Here is a 21657-nt window from a genome sequence, read left to right on the forward strand (position 1 = left end):
CATTTTCCCAAAGGCTGTTCAGTTCTGGGAGAAAATGATTAGAGTTGCTGAGTTAGAGACAAAATAGCAAAGCCAAAACCTAATTCTTGTTCTACCCAAGGACACTGATGATTTCTTCTCTTATTCCCAGAGTTATGAAAAAATTCTAACTCAAAACCATGAGGACAGGAAGGAACAAACAACATACTTTCTATTTTAAGAGTTTCTCAGCCTGGGTGAAGGGTAGATAGCATAATGGTTATGCAAACAGACTCTCATGTCTGAGGCTCCAAAGTCCCAGGTTTAATCCCCTGCACCACTATAAGCCAGAGCTGAACAGTGCTCTGGTAAAAAAGAAAAAGAAAAAAAAGTTTCTCAGCCTTCTTGAACAAAGCTTTCACAGCCTCATATGTACCTAGGTTGACCTCCATGCAATGATGTCACAAAAAGGAAATAAGATATGAGAATCTAAGGGGAGATGTCAAGATGTCTAACTTTGACAACAATAAAATGGGGGGGGGGGGTCTGTTCAGAAATAAATTCCATACCACATATGAAGCAGGTTACCTGGGCATGCTGACTATTAGGTGGGAATCGTTCCTTCAAGTGCTTTAACACTTCGGAAGCTGCAGCGAAACATCCCTAAATAGAAAGACAGGATCTGATGAGCACAACTGTGTTAAATCACACCTGCTACACTGCACACAGATGTTAACATGATTCACTTGTTCTTCATGCAGCAACCTAGAAGACACTAGGCAAAACTATCAAATACCAAAAGGCCACTTTTAAAAGATGTATATTTTAATTACATTCATAATACATGTTCACTCCAGGAAAAAAACTGCAGAATACGTGTCAATAAGACAAATTACCTTTTAACCCACCAAGCTGAAGTACCATGATGTTTTGGCACATATCTTTCTAGACTTCTCTTATTCATATAAATAAAAAATTAGGTATATAATATTCCTAAAATAAGTACTCATTTACTTTTTTAGTATTTTATTTGCTAGAGATATTGAGAGGGGGAGGGGAGATAGAGAGGGAAAAGAGACACCTGTAGCATTGCTTCACTGCCTGTGAAGCTTTTCCCTGCAGGAGGGAACCTGGGGGTTTGAACCTGGCTCCCTGAGGATTGTACCATGCATGCTCCACCAGATGCTCCACTACCCAGATCCTAAAATAAGGGAAACCCAGAACTACTCTCTCATATACAGTGCCAGGGACAGAACCTGGAGTCTCACACATGCAAGAGAGAATGAGTGAGTATGTCTTTAAAAAAACAAATAAGCAGGGATTCAGGCGGTAGTGCAACGGGTTAAGCACACATGATGTAAAGAACAAGGACTGGAGTGAGGATCCCAGTTCAAGCCTCCAGCTCTCCACCTGCAGGGGTGTCGCTTCACAAGTGGTGAAGCAGGTCTGCAGGTGTCTTTCTCTTCCCACTCTGTCTTCCTCTCTTCTCTCCACTTCTCTCTGTCCTATCCAACAATAACAACAGAAATAACAACAACAATAATAACTACAACAATAAAACAACAAGGGCAACAAAGGAAATAAATAAATATTAAAAAATTATTTTAAAAAAATAAGAAGAAATAAGCATGAATGTGGGCACAAAACAAGTACTAGCCACGTTTTTTGAAAAGAAAAGAAAAAGAAAGAAAGAAAGAAAGTGAAAGAGACCGTAGCAACTAACTAAGCTTCCTTTGATGTGGTGAGGCCAGGCTTGAACCTGGATCATGCATATGGCAAAGTAGCACACTATCCAAGTGAGCTATTTCACTGGCCCCTTTGATCATTCTAGTTATACTTTTGTTATGCGCAACTCTCTCCTATAAATAATACAACTAGGGGCTAGGTGGTGGTGCTCCTAGTTGAGCACATATTACAATGTACAAGGACCTGGGTTTGAGCCTCTGGTCCTCACCTGCAAAGGGAAAGCTTTGCAAGTGGTGAAGCAGTGTTGCAGGTGTCTTTCTTTGTCTCTCCTTCTCTATCACCCCTTTCCCTCTCAACTTCTGGCTGTCTCTATCCAACAAATAAAGATAATTTCTAAAATAAATTAAATAATACAACTCTATTACCTGAAATTTCAAAGATTTTTTTTCACTCCATTTGCTCTATGAGAATAACCAATCTTATTCCCTTCATTGATGCTAAAGTTTGTTCAACAAACTTTTCAGACTTCATACTCATTCCAATTTTATTATAATTGCCTCCAGGGTTATAGGCTTGGTGACAGCACTACAAATCCACTGCTCCTAGGGGCCATTTTTTTTTTTTTAATTGAATAAGACAGGGAGAAATTGACAGGGGAGGGTGAGAGATAAAGATAGACTCCTGCAGATCTACTTCACTGCTTGTGAAGTATCCCCCCTACAGGTGGGGAGCTGGGGGCTCAAACTTAGATCCTTGCATTTAGTACTATGTACGTTTAACTGAGTATAGCATAACCTGGCCCCCCATAACCATTCCATTTCCACAGGTGAGACTACATCTTTTTTTTTTGCCTCCAGGGTTATTGCTCGGGCTTGGTGCCTGCACCACAAATCCACTGCTCCTGGAGGCTTTTTTCTTTTCCCTTTTGTTGCCCTTGTTGTTTTATCATTATTGTGGTTATTATTGTTGTTACTGATGTCATCATTGTTGGGTAGGACAGAGAGAAATGGAGAGAGGAGGGGAAGACAGAGAGGGGGAGAAAAGACAGACACCTGCAGACCTGCTTCACTGCCTGTGAAGCGACCTCCCTGCAGGTGGGGAGCCGGAGGCTCGAACCAGGATCCTTACGCCAGTCCTTGCGCTTTGCGCCATGTGTGTACTTAACCCACTGCACTACCACCTGACCCCCGAGACTTCATCCTTTTAAAAGCCCCCTGCATCCAACCAGACTTGTCCAAGACACATGCAGTGCTTTTCTCAAACTTCAGAGGAGAGAAAATGTAGAGGCTCCACTGCTCCAGAAACGCACTGGCCCAGCCACCTGCCTACCTGCTCCGCATGCAGCTCCGCAAGGTGGCAGAGCGCGACAGCAAAGGACTCCGTGTTGTTCTGCTGCACACCCGAGTTCACCGACTCCAGACTATTCATGCTCAGCAGCATCTGGGCTTGCTGCAGGGCCATCGTGCTGGATGGGAAGATGGACATTCCCATCAGTCTACAGACCTAGGCAGCCCCTCAGCCACACCCTAGTTATCTTGAATGGAAACAAAAGGAAGTTAAGTCCTGCAGATGCTGGCTTGTGGGAGCAGCTGTCCCTCAATGCCAGCTCTCTGGCCCTAAGGGCAAGAACAAAAGAGCATCCAGGTCATACAGCTCCAAAAGAAATAGATAACGGTTATGAAACAACTGGGAACTTTAAGCTACAGATATCCCCACCCACCTCTAACTTTTGCTTTTCATAGGTATGGTGACTTCGTGGTTCAAACCCCATCCCATCCTGGCATTAGCTGCTCTGCAGTGTAAGCAGTGGCCAGTTTATGCAGCTATTTTTATGCCAGGAAATTATCCCAATTGCAAAAACAAAGCCAGTGAAATAGGCGCTTTCTTTCACTATTAAATTCTCTAGAAATGACAGATTGTATAGGTGACAGGTAAGCTGTGACTGGGCTCCAGCATTAAAAATTTAGTTCAGGGAGGCTGGGTGGTGGTCCATCCAGTTCAAGCCCATGATCTTCACCAGCAGGGAGTAAGCTTCATGAGCAGTGCTGCAGATATATCTCTTTCTCACTTTCTATCTCCCCCTTCCCTCTCTATTTCTGTCTCTATCCAAAATAAATAATAAATTTTAAAAATCAATATTTTAAAAATCTTGGGGCCAAGTGGTGGCGTCCCTGGTTGAGTGCACACATTACAATGCACAAGGCCCCAGATTCAAGCCCCTGGTTCCCACCTGCAGGAGGAAGCTTCATAAGCAAAGTCTATCTATCTATCTATCTATCTATCTATCTATCTATCTATGTCCCTTCCCTCTTGATTTTTATGTCTCTATCCAAAATAACACATTTTTTGGAAAAATCTTGTTCAAGGGGAAGGGGCTAGCATAGCAGTTCACACAATTGACTTTCATGTCGGTGACACTAGAGGTTCTAGGTTTTATCCCCAGTGCCACCAGAAGCAGAGCTCAGCAGAGCTATGTTCAAAATCAGTTAATTAAAAATCAGGTTCAGAAGCTTCCGACCTAAATGAGGCTAAATGAAAATTAAATACAACCTGGGGGGGAGGTTGGGCAGGCAGTAGCGCAGTGGGTTAAGCGTACATGGCTTGAAGCGCAAGGGCCAGTGTAAGGGTCCTGGTTCCAGCCCCCAGCTCCCCACCTATAGGAAGGGTAGCTTCACAAGCAGTGAAGCAGGTCTGCAGGTGTCTATCTTTCTCTTCCCCATCTCTCTCAATTTCTCTCTGTCTTATTCAACAACAACAATAACAACAACAAAGATTAACAACAAGGGCAGCAAAAGGGGAAAAATAGCCTCCAGGAGCAGTGGATTCATAGTGCAGGCACTGAGCCCCAGCAATAACCCTGGAGGCAAAAAAAAAAAAAAAATACAACCCAAGGCCCTAGTCAGGGAATCCTAGGATTTTCACATAGAAATGATGGACCTAACCCCACCAATGTGTCCTGGAGCTCCGCTTCCCCAGAGACCTATCCTACTAGGGAAAGAGAGAGGCAGACTGGGAATATGGACTGACCAGTCGCCCATGTTCATCGGGGAAGCAATTACAGAAGCCAGACCTTCCACCTTCTGCAACCCACAACGACCCTGGGTCCATGCTCCCAGAGGGATAGAGAATGGGAAAGCTATCAGGGGAGGGGATGGGATATGGAGATTAGGTGGTGGGAATTGTGTGGAGTTGTACCACTCCTACCCTATGGTTTTGTTAATTTATCCTTTCTTAAATAAAAAATAAATAAATAAATAAATAAAAAGATGGACCTAGACCTCTAACAGATCCCTCTCTCCACTGTCACTGGTCATCTCCAGCAGGAACAACATAGTGTTCCCCTTTGTGGGCTCCTACAGGACCTTGACCCCTGTGAAGATCAACAATGGTAGGGACAACTCCATTCTCCGAAGGGAGGTCGGGCCAACATACTCTACCACTCGAGGAAGATGGGGTCCTGAAATTAGTGCAGCCTAGCCATGACCACAGAATGCAAGCTCAGACCTACAGGGATGCAGACAGAGGTTACACAGGCTCCTGCGACAAATATGAGCCCCAGATCAAATCGATGGGGTTTATAATTAATAATATTTACATACTTTCCCCATATTTGGGAGCTACTCTCTTCCCTGATCCAGTTTTCTAGTCCTATTTCCAACTCTAACAGCATCTCCCCAGACAATACCCTTGGTCCACCTGCAAACTGACTGTGGGGCTCAGGCAAAAATTAGTAAAGTCATGAGCCCCTTGGAATTTACCTAAAATAGACCTACTAGCTTTTTCCAAAATGAAGACCTCAAAGCTCATCTGCTATATTCTTACCTTTAAGTTCCTGATTATTTAACTATTTGCTCTGCTTTATATGTTAATGCTTTTTCAGCATCAAGTTCCAGATGCTACCATGACACCAACCTAACTTCCCTGGGCAGACAACCTCACCAATGTGTCCTGGAACCCCAATTCTGGAGCCCTGCTCCACTAGGGAAAGACAGAAACAGGCTGGGAGTAAGGATCAACCTGCCAATGCCTGTGTCCAACAGAGAAGTAATTACAGAAGCCAGACCTTCCACCTTCTGCAGCCCATAATGATCCTAGGTCCATGTTCCCAGAGGGATAAAAAAAATAGGAGTTTCCAAGGGAGGGGATGGTGGTGGGAACTGTGTGGAACTGTACCCCTCTTATCCTATAATCTTGTCAATATTTCCATTTTATAAACAAATTTTAAAAATTAATTAAAAAATAAAGAAAATTAAATACAGACAAAGTATTTCAAATAACACACCATCGTTTACAGGGAAGCAACTTTCTTTACATAGTAGTTTTGGAGTACAGGGAATGCTCAATTTTATGAGCATGGCCAGACCACTTGTGAATAGGAAGAGAGGTTGGAGTCAGAGGATCTGGTTTGTGTTCTGGCTCTGTAACTTGTTAACTTCTTTGACTTTTTATTCTATTATTTTTATTATTTTATTTTATTTTATTTTGCCTCCAGGGTTATTGCTGGGGCTCAGTGCCTGCACCATGGATCCACTGCTCCTGGAGGCTTCCCCCCCCTTTTGTTGATCTTGTTGTTTAACGTTGTTATGGTTATTATTATTGTTATTGTATTGATGTCGTTATTAGATAAAACAGAGAGATATGGAGAGAGGAGGGGAAGACAGAAAGAGGGAGAGAAAGATAGACATGTACAGACCTGCCTCACCGCTTGTGAAGCGACCCTCCTACAGGTGGGGAGCCAGGGCTCGAACTGGGATCCTTATGCAGGTCCCTGGACTTCACGCCATATGTGCCTAATCGCTGTACTACTGTCCTTCCCATTATCATCATCATCATCATTTGTCAGACTACTGCTCAGCTTTGGCTTATGGTAGTACTGGAGATTGAACCTGGGACTTTGGAGCTATAGGCATGAAAGTCTTTTTTTATAGCCATTATGTTATCTCCCCATCCTAAACCATTTCCTTTAATCTCCTGTACTATTTGTCTCAAAGGAGAAAGACCTGTCCATTTGGCCCTCAGAGGGCCAGTGTATTAGCTTCTGCTCATCTCTGAAAGGAGTTATGCCCCCACGACCTTAACAGTCTGTTTGAAGATGTACCTGCGGCCATAGAGCCTCCAGATGGCTGTTTTCTGTGCAATGCTAATATCGATGAGCTCTGACAGACTGTGTTTCCAGTGTAGGAGATCAGAATCCTTGAGGGCATCCATAAGTTTGTTTGCTGTCTTCCCAGCAAAAGCCCTTTGTTGCACTAGGGACTGTATCCCTAGTGAGGCGAGGTACTAAGAGGACAGAACAGATTAAGATTATGTGACAGTTTATTTTGCTTTCCCAGTATCTGGCATAGTTCACATCTCAGTATATCATACTATTTCTAGGGAAAACAATTAGAGTCTGACTCGGACCCACATGAGATGTATCCCTGAAAAGCTAAAGAGAAGCAAAAGAAAGAGTCACGCTTTGATGTTAAATGAGTCTGGATTTTTAAACATTGCCTCTGCCTCTGACAGTGTAACCTGAGGCGAGTCACTTGGCTTCTACGCAAAGCCTAAACTTCCTCATTTGTCAAATGAGCACCAAACCTATGAAAATGAATTATCTCATATGATGAAATATGCATATGTGTACTTGTCAAACAGTGATAGATACTTTATCAGAGCTTTTAAAAGGATGCCTATTTTTTAAACAATTACCTTTTCATTAATTTCTGGTGTAATATTAAAGGTTAAAGGTTAAGAGTTCAGATCTTTTAAAGTGAGCTTAAACTCTTAACAAAAAATTGTCCTTAAGGCAGCTGGTAGGTGATTCACACAGTAGAACACACACTGCCATGCAAGAGGGTCTGAGTTGTAGCCCCATGCAACCACATGATAGCAGCTCTGTGGGGGAAACTTCACCAGCAGTGGAGCAGAGCTATTGGCATTGCTCCTTCTCTGTGTCTCTCATCCATTATGTAAAAAGGAGGGGGTATGTAGCACCAGGAGTGGTACAGTCATGCAGGCACCAAGCCCCAACAATAACTGTTGGCAAAAGGCAAAAGGGAAAAAAAAAAAAAAATCTACTGTAGTCAAAAAGGTGTACTGCTTGTATGTTAAGAAGCCTTAGACTCTCCCAGAGGGTTAAAGAATAGGAAAGCTATCAAGGGAGGGGATGGGATACAGAGTTCTGGTAGTGGGAATTATATCCCTATTATCCTATGGTCTTGTCAGTGTTTCCATTTTATAAATAAAAATTTAAAAAAAGAAGAAGAAGCCTTAGACTACACTCTTGGCAATTATGACAGAACAGTGCTCTGGTCTTTTAGTCTCTATTTTCTCTCATAAAATAAATGAATCTAAAAAAAAAGGGGGGGAGTCATCATTTATTCTAAGAAGCCACTTACTTTTGTTGTAGCCAATTCATAACTTTAAAGTTTCCTTTCCCAGAAATAAGTCAAATGAGCAATGTACAGGTTTAAGAAGCACACACATTAAACTATTATACAGATTAATTTCAGTTTTACTGGATGAGATGTAATGCTTAAGCAAGCCAACAAACTCTGGTTCAGTTTTCAGTAGATGTCTTTGAGATAGAATAAGGTTTTCTAAACAACAATAATCTAAATTCTAATGGTTATAACCACTTCATTTACCCTTTCGATGACCCTCAGTATCTGTCATTGAATAATTTAATTCAGACCCTTTCTTGTCCTCAAAATGAGAAAAGACAAATTTTCCCACTAGGTGTATTGGTTCTTGGTTTTGTTTGTTGTTTAAACAAAGAATGATAACTTTACAAAGAGCCAGATAGTAAATAATTTAGGCTTCAGAAGTCACATTAAGTCTGTCATTTTTCTCTTTTGTTGTCTTTTTGTCCCCAACTATTTAAAAATGTAAAATTCGTTCATAGCTTGAGGGACTTACATAAACAGTGAAATACTTGGCCAGTGGCTGTAGAGTTTGCTTACCCCTGATTTAAAAATAAGTTTTTCCTAACTTTTTTCCTTAGTGTACATGTGAAAATTAATGTTGCTCAATGAACAAAACCAAGCTCTCATCAAAAGTATGAATGAAACTTTAAAAAAAAAATTATATTTATTTATTCCCTTTTGTTGTCCTTGTTGTTTTATTGTTGTAGTTATTATTGATGTCATTGTTGTTGGATAGGACAGAGAGAAATGGAGAGAGGAGGGGAAGACAGAGAGGGGGAGAGAAAGACAGACACCTGCAGACCTGCTTCACTGCCTGTAATGCGACTCCCCAGTAGGTGGGGAGCCAAGGGCTCGAACCAGGATCCTTGCTCCAGTCCTTGCATTTAACCCGCTGTGCTAATGACTCCCGAATGAAACTTTTTATAAATAGTAATGAACCTATCAAACAAAATTTATGATTTGATTAATAATTAAGTCATATGAAACCAAGAGTAAAACCACAATGTTTGTTTAAACAATCTTACACAAAAATGAGTCTTACTGGTAATCCAAAATGTACGGCTTTCTTCACAGAATGTTCTAGCAGAACATAACTATCAGATCTCTTCTGTCCCAGCACATAAAGCCAGCTCTAGCAAAAAAAAAAAAAAAAAAAAATCATCAAAATATATCATAACAATAAAAATAGCTAATGTTATAATTGTAGTATCAGTAGCTGAAAAAAAAAGGACACAGACAAAATAAATTCTCTAAAATATGCTTTTACAAATTATGAACCTAAATGAAACCCATCAAACATACTCCAAATATCAAACTGAAATAAACAAGCTACTGATCTTATTCACCTCTGACAGCAGCGAGTGACAAGTGCTACAGAAAAAAAGGCATGAAGTCCCCATATGGCCTGTAATTGAAAAAAGCACAATTCTGAGGTGAGTGTCATTTTCTGTGTTCAACTTGGGCTTGGCGATTATGCTTTTACAGGACAATGTCTCACCCAGTAACTAGGTGTTGCATACAGCTTTTATTAATGCCAGTGTTTAATGTGGTAGTTTTGCATGCCAAGTATGCATCGAAATATTACACAGGAAATGTCCCCACAGCAAAACAGATCTAAGAATTAAGAAAGATAAATAATATGGATTGTGGGTTGGGCAGTGGCATAAACAGGAAAGCACACAAGTTACCATGTGTGAGGACCTGGGTTCAAGAACCCAGTCCCCCCATGAGTGGTAAGAAGGCTGCAGCTGTTTCTCTCTCACCCTCTCTTGCCCTATTTCTCTGTCTCTATCATAACTTAAGAGTTAAAAATGGCCATTGGGAGATGTGGATTTGTAGTGTAAGCACAAAGCCCCAGCAATAACCCTGGTAGCAAAATAAATAAATAAATAAATATGGATTACCATCTAGTGCAGTGTAAGCATAAAGCCCCAGCAATAACCCTGGTAGCAAAATAAATAAATAAATATGGATTACCATCTACCTAGCTCTCCATCCAATAATCTAATTCAAATGGGGCCTTTTGGAGACCATCTCAACCCACAGGCAGAAACTTCCAAGTCAGGAGGGTGGGGTGGCCTCACCAAGCAATGCTGGAGACACACGTGATCGTTGGACTCCTGGGCAATCCTAATTGCCTCCTGCAGGGCGAGCTCTGCCTGTTGACTAATAACAGACTGAGCATTAACATCTCATTAGCAACCACAAGCATGCACAAGCAACGGTAACAGGAAGTCATCTGTACAGTAATCTATCCGGGTACAGACCTTTGTGTTGGGAGTTTCAACAATAGGTTTATTCTTTCAAAGCCATTCCCCTCCCCCAACAGCAGGAATCATTTATGTGAAGATACAGAATGTGTTCCTTTGAAGGTGGATTTCGATGAAAAGGTTCATGAGAGGATGAAGGTTTTTTTGTGGGGGGGGCTTCTGGGAATCAAAACTATAAATGTAAAGAATTCTGTACCACTGGGTTGCATCCCCAGTCCCTGGGCAAGGAGCCTATCTCCACACACAGACCCTCAATACCATGAGATTTAACTTTACTGATCATCTGAAGACCAAATAAATAATGTCATGTTTAGAAAAAAAGCCTTTTGGCAAGTGAGGGAAGATAGCATAATGATCTAAAGTCCCAGGTTCAATCCACCATACCACCATAAACCAGAACAGAACAGTGCTCTGGTAAAAATAAATAAATAAATGAAACTTAAAAAAGAAGAAAAAAAGCCTTTTGGGAGACGTGTATAGATAATATGCTAACATAGGAGTGAAGACAGATCATATTTCTCAAGGAATAAAAGATTGTCAACATAGAAATTTCAAGAAAGCCAAGCAAATCCTTGAAGGACCTATGATTTCACATTAGAACTAATCAGAACAACAACATCAGTAACAACACAATAATAACTACAGCAATAATTAAAAAAAAAAAAGAACTAATCAGAGAAGCTTTTGATGAATATTTGCAGTAAATGAGTAAGACGTGTGTGTGCGTGGTGGGAGAGGTGCACGGGGCTGGGGGGGTGGGCAGTGGTGTTCCCGGTAAAGCACACACATTACCATGCACAAGGATCTGGCTTTGTGGGGGGAAAAGTTTCAAGAAAGTGAAGCAGTGTTGCAGGTGTGTCTCTCTCTTATTCCCTGTCTCTATAAGAAAGACTTGAACCCTAAGACAACAGGAACCTCACATTTCCTCTATAGAGCCTATATTTCCCCCAGTCCTGGAACCTTAGGGTGGGGCCCACTTTTCTGCATGCTGCTCTCAATTCAAATCAAATAATATTGCATCCACAGATCGCAACCTAATCAACACAGTGAGTGCCACCCCAGCATGCTGCACTTCAGACTGTGACCAGAGCCTTCAGGTGTGGAATGACAACCCTTCAGCTTCATCACTCGGGTGAGATCTTTCCTTTCATAGTATTCTCTAATTCCATTCTAGGTGTTCCACTCCCCAATAAAGTCCCCAAACCTAGATATAGTTCAGGTCCCCTGAGATAGAGCATAGGTTCACCCGTGCCCATAAACTAGGGGAAAAATATATACCTGGAAGCAGAAGTACACAAGAGCATGCAGGGAATACCCCCAACACTTCATCTGCACTATTCCAGTCTTTAGGTCCATGATTGTTCAACAATTTGTTTGGCTTTGTATGTTAACTCTCTTTTCAGCCACCAGGTTCCAGATGCCAGCGAGATGCTGACCAGACTTCCCTGGACAGACGACCCCATCGATGTGTACTGGAGCTCCACTTACTCAGAGCCCTGTCCTACTAGGGAAAGAGAGAGACAGACTGGGAGTATGGATCAACCAGTCAACGCCCATGTTCAGCGGGGAAGCAATTACAGAAACCAGACCTTCCACCCTCTGCAACCCACAACGACCCTGGATCCATACTCCCAGAAAGATAGAGAATGGGAAGGCTATCAGGGGAGGGGATGGGATATGGAGATTGGGTTATGGGAATTGTGCGGAATTGTACCCCTCTTATTCTATGGTTTTGTTAATGTCTCCTTTCTTAAATTAAAAAAAAAATAAGAAAGAGAGAAAGAAAGGAAGGAAGAAAGGAGAGAGAGAGGAAGGAAGGAAGGAAGGAAGGGAGGGAGAGATGGAGGGAGAGGAAAGAGAGGAAGGAAGGAAAGAAGGAAGGAAGAAACAGAGAGGACTAGGAAGACAGCATAATGGTTATGCAAAAGGCTTTCATGTAGGAGTCGGGCCGGTAGTGCAGCGGGCTAAGCGCAGGTGGCGCAAAGCACAAAGACGGGCATAAGGATCCCGGTTCGAACCCCGGCTCCCCACCTGCAGGGGAGTCGCTTCACAGGCGGTGAAGCAGGTCTGCAGGTGTCTGTCTTTCTCTCCCCCTCTCTGTCTTCCCCTCCTCTCTCCATTTCTCTCTGTCCTATCCAACAACGACAACAACAATAATAACTACAACAATAAAACAACAAGGGCAACAAAAGGGAATAAATAAATAAAATCAAAAATCAAAAAAAAAAATTAAAAAAAAAAAAAAGGCTTTCATGCCTGAGACTCCAAAGTCCCAGGTTCAATACCTAGCACCACCATAAGCCAGAGCTGAGCAGTGCTCTGGTTGCTCTCTCTATGTAGCTCCCTCTTTTTTTAAATATTTATTTATTTATTTATTTATTCCCTTTTGTTGCCCTTGTTGTTTTATTGTTGTAGTTGTTGTTGGATAGGCCACAGAGAAATGGAGATGAGGGGAAGACAGAGAGAGGGAGGGAAAGATAAGACACCCGCAGACCTGCTTCATTGCTTGTGAAGTGACTCCCCTGCAGGTGGGGAGCTGGGGGCTCAAACCAGGATCCTTACACCAGGGTCCTTGTGCTTTGCATCACCTGCACTTAACCTGTTGCACTACCGCCCGACTCCTTCTCTGTGTATCTTTCTCTCTGTGTCTCTCTGTTACTAAAAATTAATTAATTAAAAAAATATTAAGAAGGAAGAGTCTATGGCTAGGGGACCGGGTCATGGCGCATCTAGTTGAGTGCACATGTTACAATGTTCAATGACCTGGGTTCAAGCCCCTGGTCCCCACCTGCAGGGGGAAAGTTTCACAAGTGGTAAAGCGTGTTGCAGGTGTCTCTCTGTTTCTCTCCCTCTCTGTCTCCCCCTTCCCTCTCAATTTCTGGTGTCCCTATCCAATAAGTAAAGATAATAATAAAAATTTTTAATAAAAAAGAGTCTATGGCCATACCAGTCTGAGCACACCTGATCTTATAAGAAAGAGAGAGAGGGAAAGAGAGAGAGAGACTGAGACCGACCATGGGTAATGATGGAGTTGTCATGCAGACATTGAAACCCAGTAAGAACCTTGGTAGAGGAAAAAATATTTTTAAAAAATCAAGAGGCAAACTGTATGAAATCACTGGCTGTCCCGTTTTCAAAATGTCAGAGTAGCAGCACAGTGGATAAAGCACTGGACTCTTAAGCATGAAGCTTTAAGTTTAGTCCCCAGCACTACATGTACCAGAGCGATACTCTAATTCTCTGTCTCTCCTGCTTCTTTTCCCTCACTTTCTTTCACTATAAATATGGAAAGTCTTCAAAAAATAAAAGTTTAAGGTCAGAGGAGAAGGGTTTATAGCCTCTAAATAACTGCTTCCTATGTCACTCAGAGTCAAAGTCTTAGCCGTTCATTGGGGAAACTGATGATCCTTCCTAGCCGACTGAATCCACATGGATCCCAGTCACTTTCAAAGCCAGCAACAAGCAGCTCCTGACAGCTTTCAACCTGACGCTGTTGACTGGCTACGGAAGAAGGGCAAACGCTAGAAGAAGAAAGTCTTAGCCAGGATCTCCAAGATCCTAAATACTCCAAGATAATATTTCTATTATCTCATTCTCCTCTACCCTCTATTTATATCACTCTGACCACACTTATTCCTCTTCAAATATACCTCTGCCTTGAGGCCTTTGCACTTGCTCTTATAGCTGATCAGAAAACTCCTTCCAGATGCATACACAGATTACTCAGTCAATGCTTTTAAAATTTTATCCAAATACTAGCAAGCAGAAGTTAGGGACAGTTGACCTGCTACCTTAATGTTTAAACAGGGGTTTGTTTACTCATTGAGCAGTAAGGGATCTATGTAAATATTTAAAGGAATAATGTTATTTATAAACACAGTATCAGTCTCCATCATCACTGTCTCATCCTTTATCCTGGCCTATCAGTATCTGATGGATTATGTTCAGTGTGTCACCTATTATAAGTTCCCTGAGAACAGGATTGTTGTTTTTTCTATTGCTGTACCCCTCCACATCTACAACAATGTCAAGTACACAGTACTCAGTAAGCAAATGTTAAATAAGCAATTATAAGGATTTTCCTATCTCTATAATCCTACTAGTTAAGTGACAAAAATATTCACAGGTCTATAGCTCCAGGACTAAAAACAGAACCCTGGACCTCAGTAAGTCAGTAACTAACAATTAATTCCAAAATTAGCTGCCAGGGACTGGGCAGTGGTGCACCCTGAAGAGCACACATATTATAAAGTAAGTTGCCTATTTATTGGTAATAAAAATATAGAGAAATTCTATATATTAGTGTATTATTTGTATCTAGAAGGCTATACACAAATTCCCAAGCCCTACAGCAAGCTATTTACTAACAGAGAAGTAAGTTATTGGTAATATCACAAATGGTATTGCTAACTGGGTGCACCACTGCCAACCCCCAACAAAAAATCTTCTTGTTTTAAAGTCTTCCTTTATTTATGAGATATGAGATAGAGGGTGAGAGAGAAGTCAGAGTACCCCTCTTGTCACATATGGCAACAAGGAGCAAACCAGAAGCCTCAGGCATGGAAGACTGGCACTCTACCAGGTGCACTATTTCCCTAGCTGCCAAGAAACTTCTTATTGTGAGCAAAAATATTTTGCCCTTTAAATGCTACTTCACCAGCTCTCAATCTTGTCAGGCAGAATAGAAAGAAGTCTTTTTCACAAGATCTTTCATTACACAAAGATAATCAGGTACATGCTAGGCCAGAATATTTCTTCTAAATATTTTCATGTGCTTCACATGTTATTTTTATGCCAAGGCTTTGAATGCCTCTAATGAGTAACTTAGTTCTCCACACAAGTTCCAGCTTATGTCCTTTTTAAAATGTGACAACCAGGTAGGAAACAGCTCACTCAGATTGACTGCATGCCTGGGTTTGAGTTCCAACATCAGAGAGTACCATAGATAGCACTAGGAGGAGCTCTATGGATGTAAAGGAGTGCTGTGGTGTCTCTCCTTTTTCTTTTCTATCTGCCCTTCTCTTTCTAGAAAAAATTAAATAAAATGTGACAGCCAGAAGTTAACAGAATTCCCTGGTGCTACCTGATAAACAGCAAGGGGTAGAAGTCTCAATTCCAAACTATAACATGATATTTGCATGTGTATATTCTAGTTTTGTTTTGTTTAAAGCATGCATGCAGTAAAAACCACATTTTCTTCAAATAATAAATGTCATGGGTAATGGGAGATTCTTCAATGAACAATTCCTACTTTCTCACCATCATTCACATTACTTCATAGTTTTCAAAATAGCCTCCACATTTTGAATTTTGATCCTACTTACCTCTATTTACTAAGTAATAACTGATCCATTTTCCTATTTTTATATATAAAAATCATAGGCCTACCTTAGCAAAGTGGTATAGGGAGTAACTCACCTCACTGAGCTGTTGAATTCATCCAAGAGCCTAAACAAGACTTTCAGTAAGTTTTCCAGTAAAGACATAGCTCTCTCATGCTCTTGATGCTGAAAATAGCTCTGACTGCCCCTTTATTATCGCAAAAAAAAAAAAAAAAATTCTTTTGGGACTCTCTGGACTAATGACCTAATTTCACTTTAATTCAATGACTATCATTCTTAGAATTAATGAGAGGCCTTGAGCTAAGACAGTAATGCTCAAGAGAGACACCAGGGGGCAGACAATATATAGGCAATAGGTTTTCATCACTAGACCAAGGTTTAAAGGTTCCCTCTCTATTCAAGTCACTAATAAGTCCAGGTTGAAGTCTTTTTTTTTTTTTTCCCTCTCTCTTCTTAACATTTCTAATACAGAATTTTGTTTTATTTTATTTTTACATCAACTGATTTGATTTACCAGAGCACTAGTTAGCTCTGGCTTACAATGACATGGGGGTGGGGGGGATTGAACCTGGGACCTTGGAGCCTTAGGGATGAGAGTCTATTGGCATAACCATTATTCTATCTCCTCCCACTTTAATACAGAATTTATCTTCAATTTGTGTATGGACAAGTCTCTGTAAACTTACTAGTGACCGAATCGGCAGTGCAGGGCAGCCAGGTTCAGAGCAGCGTATCTCAAGCTCCGGCCATAGCCTTCTTCCCCATTGCTTTTGCTTTCAGCTCCAGTAAGAATCAGGCGGTCAAAATAATGAAGGAGGCTGTGTGTTGAACTGAAGACATCTTGGACCCGAAGGTTGTTTAAGTAACTGAGATAATGCTAAAATAAGAAACAATGAAAAATTTTTAAATGTTCCCATTCCATTTATGTAAACCTAATTTAGAGCTCCACTGGTTGCAAACACCCTGTGCCCCCTACTCTTAACGAAATTATTATGACTGACCTCAGTCTTTTCCCTACAGCAGATTAAAACAAGGTCAAGGGAGTCAGGCGGTAGTGCAGCAGGTTAAGCGCACGTGGCGCAAAGTGCAAGGGCCAGCATAAGGAGCCCAGTTCGAGACCCCCGCTCCCCACCTGCAGGGGAGTCACTTCACAAGCGGTGAAGCAAGTCTGCAGGTGTCTATCTTTCTCTCCCCGTCTTCCCTTCCTCTCTCAACTTCTCTCTGCCCTATCCAACAACAACAATAAAACAACAAAGGCAACAAAAGGGAATAAATACACATTAAAAAAAAAAACAAGGTAAACATACATTGGCTTGACTTTCCCAGAACTTATCCCCAAATGAAAGTTAGGAGTTGTTTCATTTTAGTATTTGTGCCAGAAGTTTTTTTTAATATTTATTTACTCCCTTTTGTTGCCCTTGTTTTATTGTTGTTATTGATGTTGTTGTTGTTGGATAGGACAGAGAGAAATGGAGAGAGGAGGAGAAGACAGAGAGGGGGAGAGAAAGATAGACACCTGCAGACCTGCTTCACCCCTTGTGAAGCAACTCCCCTGCAGGTGGGGAGCCAACAGCTCAAACCGGGATCCTTACACCAGTCCTTGTGCTTTGCGTCACATGCGCTTAACCCACTGTGCTACAGCCCGACTGCTAGTATTTCTTAATATCTAGATGAGTTCATTTTCTATCCTCTCATGTCACCATGGGTCATCATGTAACTACTGCCATGGCTGGTATATACTTATGATAAAACTCTGGCCCAGAGAGTAGGGCGGTAGCACAGTGGGTAAAGGGCAGGTTGCGCAAAAGCTCAAGGACTGTTGTAAGGATCCTGGTTCGAGCCCCTAGCTCCCCACCTGCAGGGGAGTCGCTTCACAAGCACTGAAGCAGGTCTGCAGGTGTCTCTTTTTCTCTCCCCCTCTCTATCTTACCCTCCTCTCTCCATTTCTCTCTGTCCTATCCAACAATGACATCAATAACAACAATAACTACAATAACAAAACAAGGGCAACAAAAGGAAATAAATATTAAAAAAAGGAAATACTGAGTCAGCAAAATAGTTCATCTGGAGAGTATGCTTGCTTTGCCTGCATACAACCCAGGTTTGAGGCCAGCCTCCCCAGCACTGGAGGGAGCTTCAACATTGTTCTGTTTTCCTCATTCTCTGTATTTGTAAACATCTACATGGAGCAGTAAAACCCCAGTGATAGCAAAAATAAACACTACAAGTTCAAAACTAAAGCTGTTTAAAATCTGAATTTATATAAAAAATAATAAAATGGGGGTCGGGTGGGAGCGCAGCAGGTAAAGCGCACATGACACGAAGCGCAAGGATCCCGGTTTAAGCCCCCACCTCCCCACTTGCAGGGGGTGTCGATTTACAAGCGTCAAAGCAGGTCTGCAGGTGTCTGTCTTTCTCTTTCCCTCTGTCTTCCCCTCCTCTCTCCATTTCTCTCTGTCCTATCTGGCAACAACATCAATAACAATAACAATAATAACCACAACGATAAAAACAACAAGGGCAACAAAAAAAGAAAATAAATAAATAAATAATAAAATGAAAAAATCATGAGGGGCTGGGTGGTAGTGCACCTGGTAGATCGCACATGCTACAGTGCTCAAGGAGCTAAGTTCAAACTCTCAGTCCCAACCTGCAAGGGGAAAGATTCACATGTGGTGAGCTGGTCTGCAGGTGTCTCTTTGACTCTTCCTATCTCCTCCTTCCCTCTCGATATCTGGCTGTCTCTAACAAATAAATGAAGATAACAAAATTTTTTTAAAAAATCATTAAACCAGAGACAGGGAGATAACATAATGGTTATACAAAATGCCTTTCATGACTGAGGAACCAAAGATCCCAAGTTCAGTTCCCAATACCATAAGCCAGAGCTGAGTACTGCTCTAGTAAAAAAAAAAAAAAAAAAAAAATCATAAAAATTACTTTTTCTTCATGCAGATCCTTGCCCTTCATGCCATGTGCGCTTAATCCACTATGCTACCACTGGCCCCAAAATTACTTTTTCTAAATGTCCAAGTTTAAGCACAGTGAGACTCTCACTAACATATTACATTAATTATCTTCCATGTTGACACTGTTTTCATTTTGCTTGATTCATTTAAATAGGTTTTCAGTTACTAAGGAACAAAATATGTATTTCTGCAAGTGAGTAAAGTCAGGGGTAAAATCCAATTAACACTAATAAAGTTCTCAGAGTGAGAATATATTATGATAAGGGATGGAGTTATTTGAATCTTTAAAAAAATCACTAACAAAAAAGAAGGAACTGAGTCCCAATTATTTATTTATTTATTTTTAATTAATTTATTTATTAGTGGATAGAGACAGAGAGAAATTGAGGGGTGGGCATCTGCAAACCTGCTTTACCACTCATGAAGCTTTCCCCCTGGCAGGTGGGGAACAGGGGCTTGAGCCAAGGTCCTTGAGCACTGTAGTGTGTCACTTAACCAGGTGCACCAACATCTGGCCCCAGAGTCCCAATTTTTTATACTACCCTGACCATAATAATTCAAAACATCAGAGAGATGCTGAATGAAAGGGAACATGAATAGAGTAAAGAAATCCCTACTGGCCTGAGGTGGGAAAAAAGGAGGGAAATTTTGGTAATTTAGGCTGAGTTGTTTTCTTGCCAATAAGATTTCTTTCCAAGAACCTAAGTCCATCAATCAAGCCTCATTTGCATGGTGACTCAACAAGAGCAGCCTTGTCATTTCTTTCCAACTCAGCAACAAAATCTGATAAAAGACTTACCGCTTCAGCAAAATCAGGATTAAATTTCAACAAGTTGTTCAATTCTTTCTGCAAAGAAGCTGGAGTGAGGGCTTTAGTCTCATCATTCTTTAACAAGGAAGCCTGAAATTTTAAAAATGACAACTCAGTAAAAGAAATGACAGGAAAAAAAAAAAACCTGGAGATTTGGTGATAGGTATTGTATATAGTTGTCAAGCTGTAAAGCTATACACTTAAAATATACAGTGTGGTAAAATGTTACCCCAATTAAAAAAAAAAGAGGGGGTTGGGAGACATGCAAATAATTTTCATGCCTGAGGTTCTAAGCTGCTAGGTTCAATCCCCAAGACTACTTTAAGAGAGAAAAGAAGTCAACAATTTGTTCTGCTTTATATCTTAACTCTTTTGTAAAAAATTAATTTAATTAAATTTATTATTGGATATAGACAGAGAAATTGAGAGAGATAGGGGAGATAGGGAGAGAAACAGAGAGACATCTGCAGCTCTACTTCACCACTCATGAAGCTTTCCTTCTGCAGGTGGGGGGGGGCAGGGGCTTGAACCTGGGTCCTTGTGCACTGTAGCGCATGCAAGAAACCAGGTGTGCTACTGCCTGGCCTCCTCTATCTTTCTTACAACACAACTCCTCTATGTTGTGTCACATCATCTCCCCAGTCCCTATAATACTTATCAAACTACAATAAAATTGCCTCCCTAACTCCATGTTCAAACTGTAAGCACCCTCCAGGCAGGAAGCGCCAGCAAAAGACCTTACAAAAATTTGTTTCATATGGATATTAGCAACAATTATATAAAGCATGCAAACTAATTTCAGATAAAACATTAGTACTTAACGGAGTTATGATGCTTTACTTCAACTAGACAGTGGGAAATATTTCTCTATAATCCATTACTTCTTTATTAAAGATTCCAAAATTATAGAAAAATTTCACAAGTGGTGAAGTAGGGCTGCAGGTGTCTCCTGTCCCTCTCCCTCTCTATCACCCCTTCCCTCTCAGTTTCTGGCTGTGCCTATCCAATAAACAAATAAAGATTAAAAAAAGAAAGAAAAATTTATAGAAGGTAACAAAATCCATCTACAATCCCTCATTCAAAATAACACCTTAGGGACCAGAGAAATAGTTTACCAGATAAGGTACCTGACTTGCCATGTGCACAACCCAAGTTCAAGTCCATGGCATTTTTTTTTAAAGATTTTATTTATTTATTCATGAAGAATATAGGAGGAGACAAAGAACCAGACATCACTCTGGTATATGTGCTGCTGGGAAGTGAACTCAGGACCTCATGCTCAAGAGTCGAAGGTTTTATCCACTGCACTACCTCCCAGACCACACAAGTCCAAGGCATTTTTTTTAGTTAAAAAAAAAAAATTTTTTTTTGTCAACAAAGGAGATATGTACAACATAAATGTGGGTGAAAAGGGGGTAGGGCTATCCCCCACCCCCACCACTCCCTGGACTTGCTTGATCTCCAACAAGAATGTAGCAGGGGTCAGGCTGGAGTAGTGGCTCTGCCTGTGGACTCTGAGACAGACAGAGTTTTCAGGTTCAAAACCTGTCCTTCCCAGAAGCTGGTGATTCACCAGAAAAAAAAAAAAAAGAAATGTAGCAGGAAGTAATGGGGGCTCCCGGCAGGAACCCAAGCAGATACGAGAGAAGCGTCCCCGAGGTAGTGAAACTCAGCTCAAAGCCCGACAGGCCCACTTCCTGTGTAAGGCACTGTGCCAGGGAAGAATGGGGGAGCTGAGGGAGGACAGCAAGGTCGGGGGGACACCAGAGGACAGGGTAGGTGTTCTCCCTGTTCAGTGCCCTTCTACACAGCCCTCAGACTCCCTGGGCTCATGACTCTCCAGGAAAGAGGCATTACCAGCCTCCAAATCATAGTAGATGCCACCATTCCTCTGCCCACATGGCATCAGAGGAAACTCTGGCTTTGTGGGATCTCCCACACAACCTCTCTCTCTGAGGCCCAGAGTGGTGGAATCATCATGCTTAAGGCCTCAGTCAGCATAGAGAAAAAAAAGTAACACTATTAATGTCTTATTCTAGTCTTTTTTCTAAGACTATGTATACAGCTATATTTGTATATCTATGTTTATTTACACATACATACATACATACACACACAATCTTTTTTATTTTTTTCTCTTTTCTCTTTTCACCTGAGCACTGTTCAGTTCCAGCTGTCTTATGGTTGTATGGGGGAATGGACCTGCAACTTTGA

The 21657-nt window shown here is 41.3% G+C and overlaps 1 protein-coding gene across 2 annotated transcripts in view; it reads right to left on the reverse strand.

The window, feature by feature from the left end:
- The window catches only part of ANAPC5 (anaphase promoting complex subunit 5), a 49830-nt gene that overhangs the window by 11042 nt on the left and 17131 nt on the right, over nt 1-21657 (reverse strand). For both annotated transcript variants that reach the window (XM_060193116.1, XM_007529208.2), the window contains exons 6-12: nt 19432-19533; nt 16350-16540; nt 10136-10217; nt 9094-9183; nt 6743-6924; nt 2974-3109; nt 547-621 (exon numbers count right to left, since the gene is read on the reverse strand). In XM_060193116.1, coding sequence (XP_060049099.1) covers nt 547-621; nt 2974-3109; nt 6743-6924; nt 9094-9183; nt 10136-10217; nt 16350-16540; nt 19432-19533 — 858 coding nt within the window. The remainder of the gene's footprint in view (nt 1-546; nt 622-2973; nt 3110-6742; nt 6925-9093; nt 9184-10135; nt 10218-16349; nt 16541-19431; nt 19534-21657) is intronic.

The sequence above is a fragment of the Erinaceus europaeus genome, chromosome 6, assembly GCF_950295315.1.
Source record: "Erinaceus europaeus chromosome 6, mEriEur2.1, whole genome shotgun sequence".
Lineage (NCBI taxonomy): Eukaryota > Metazoa > Chordata > Mammalia > Eulipotyphla > Erinaceidae > Erinaceus > Erinaceus europaeus.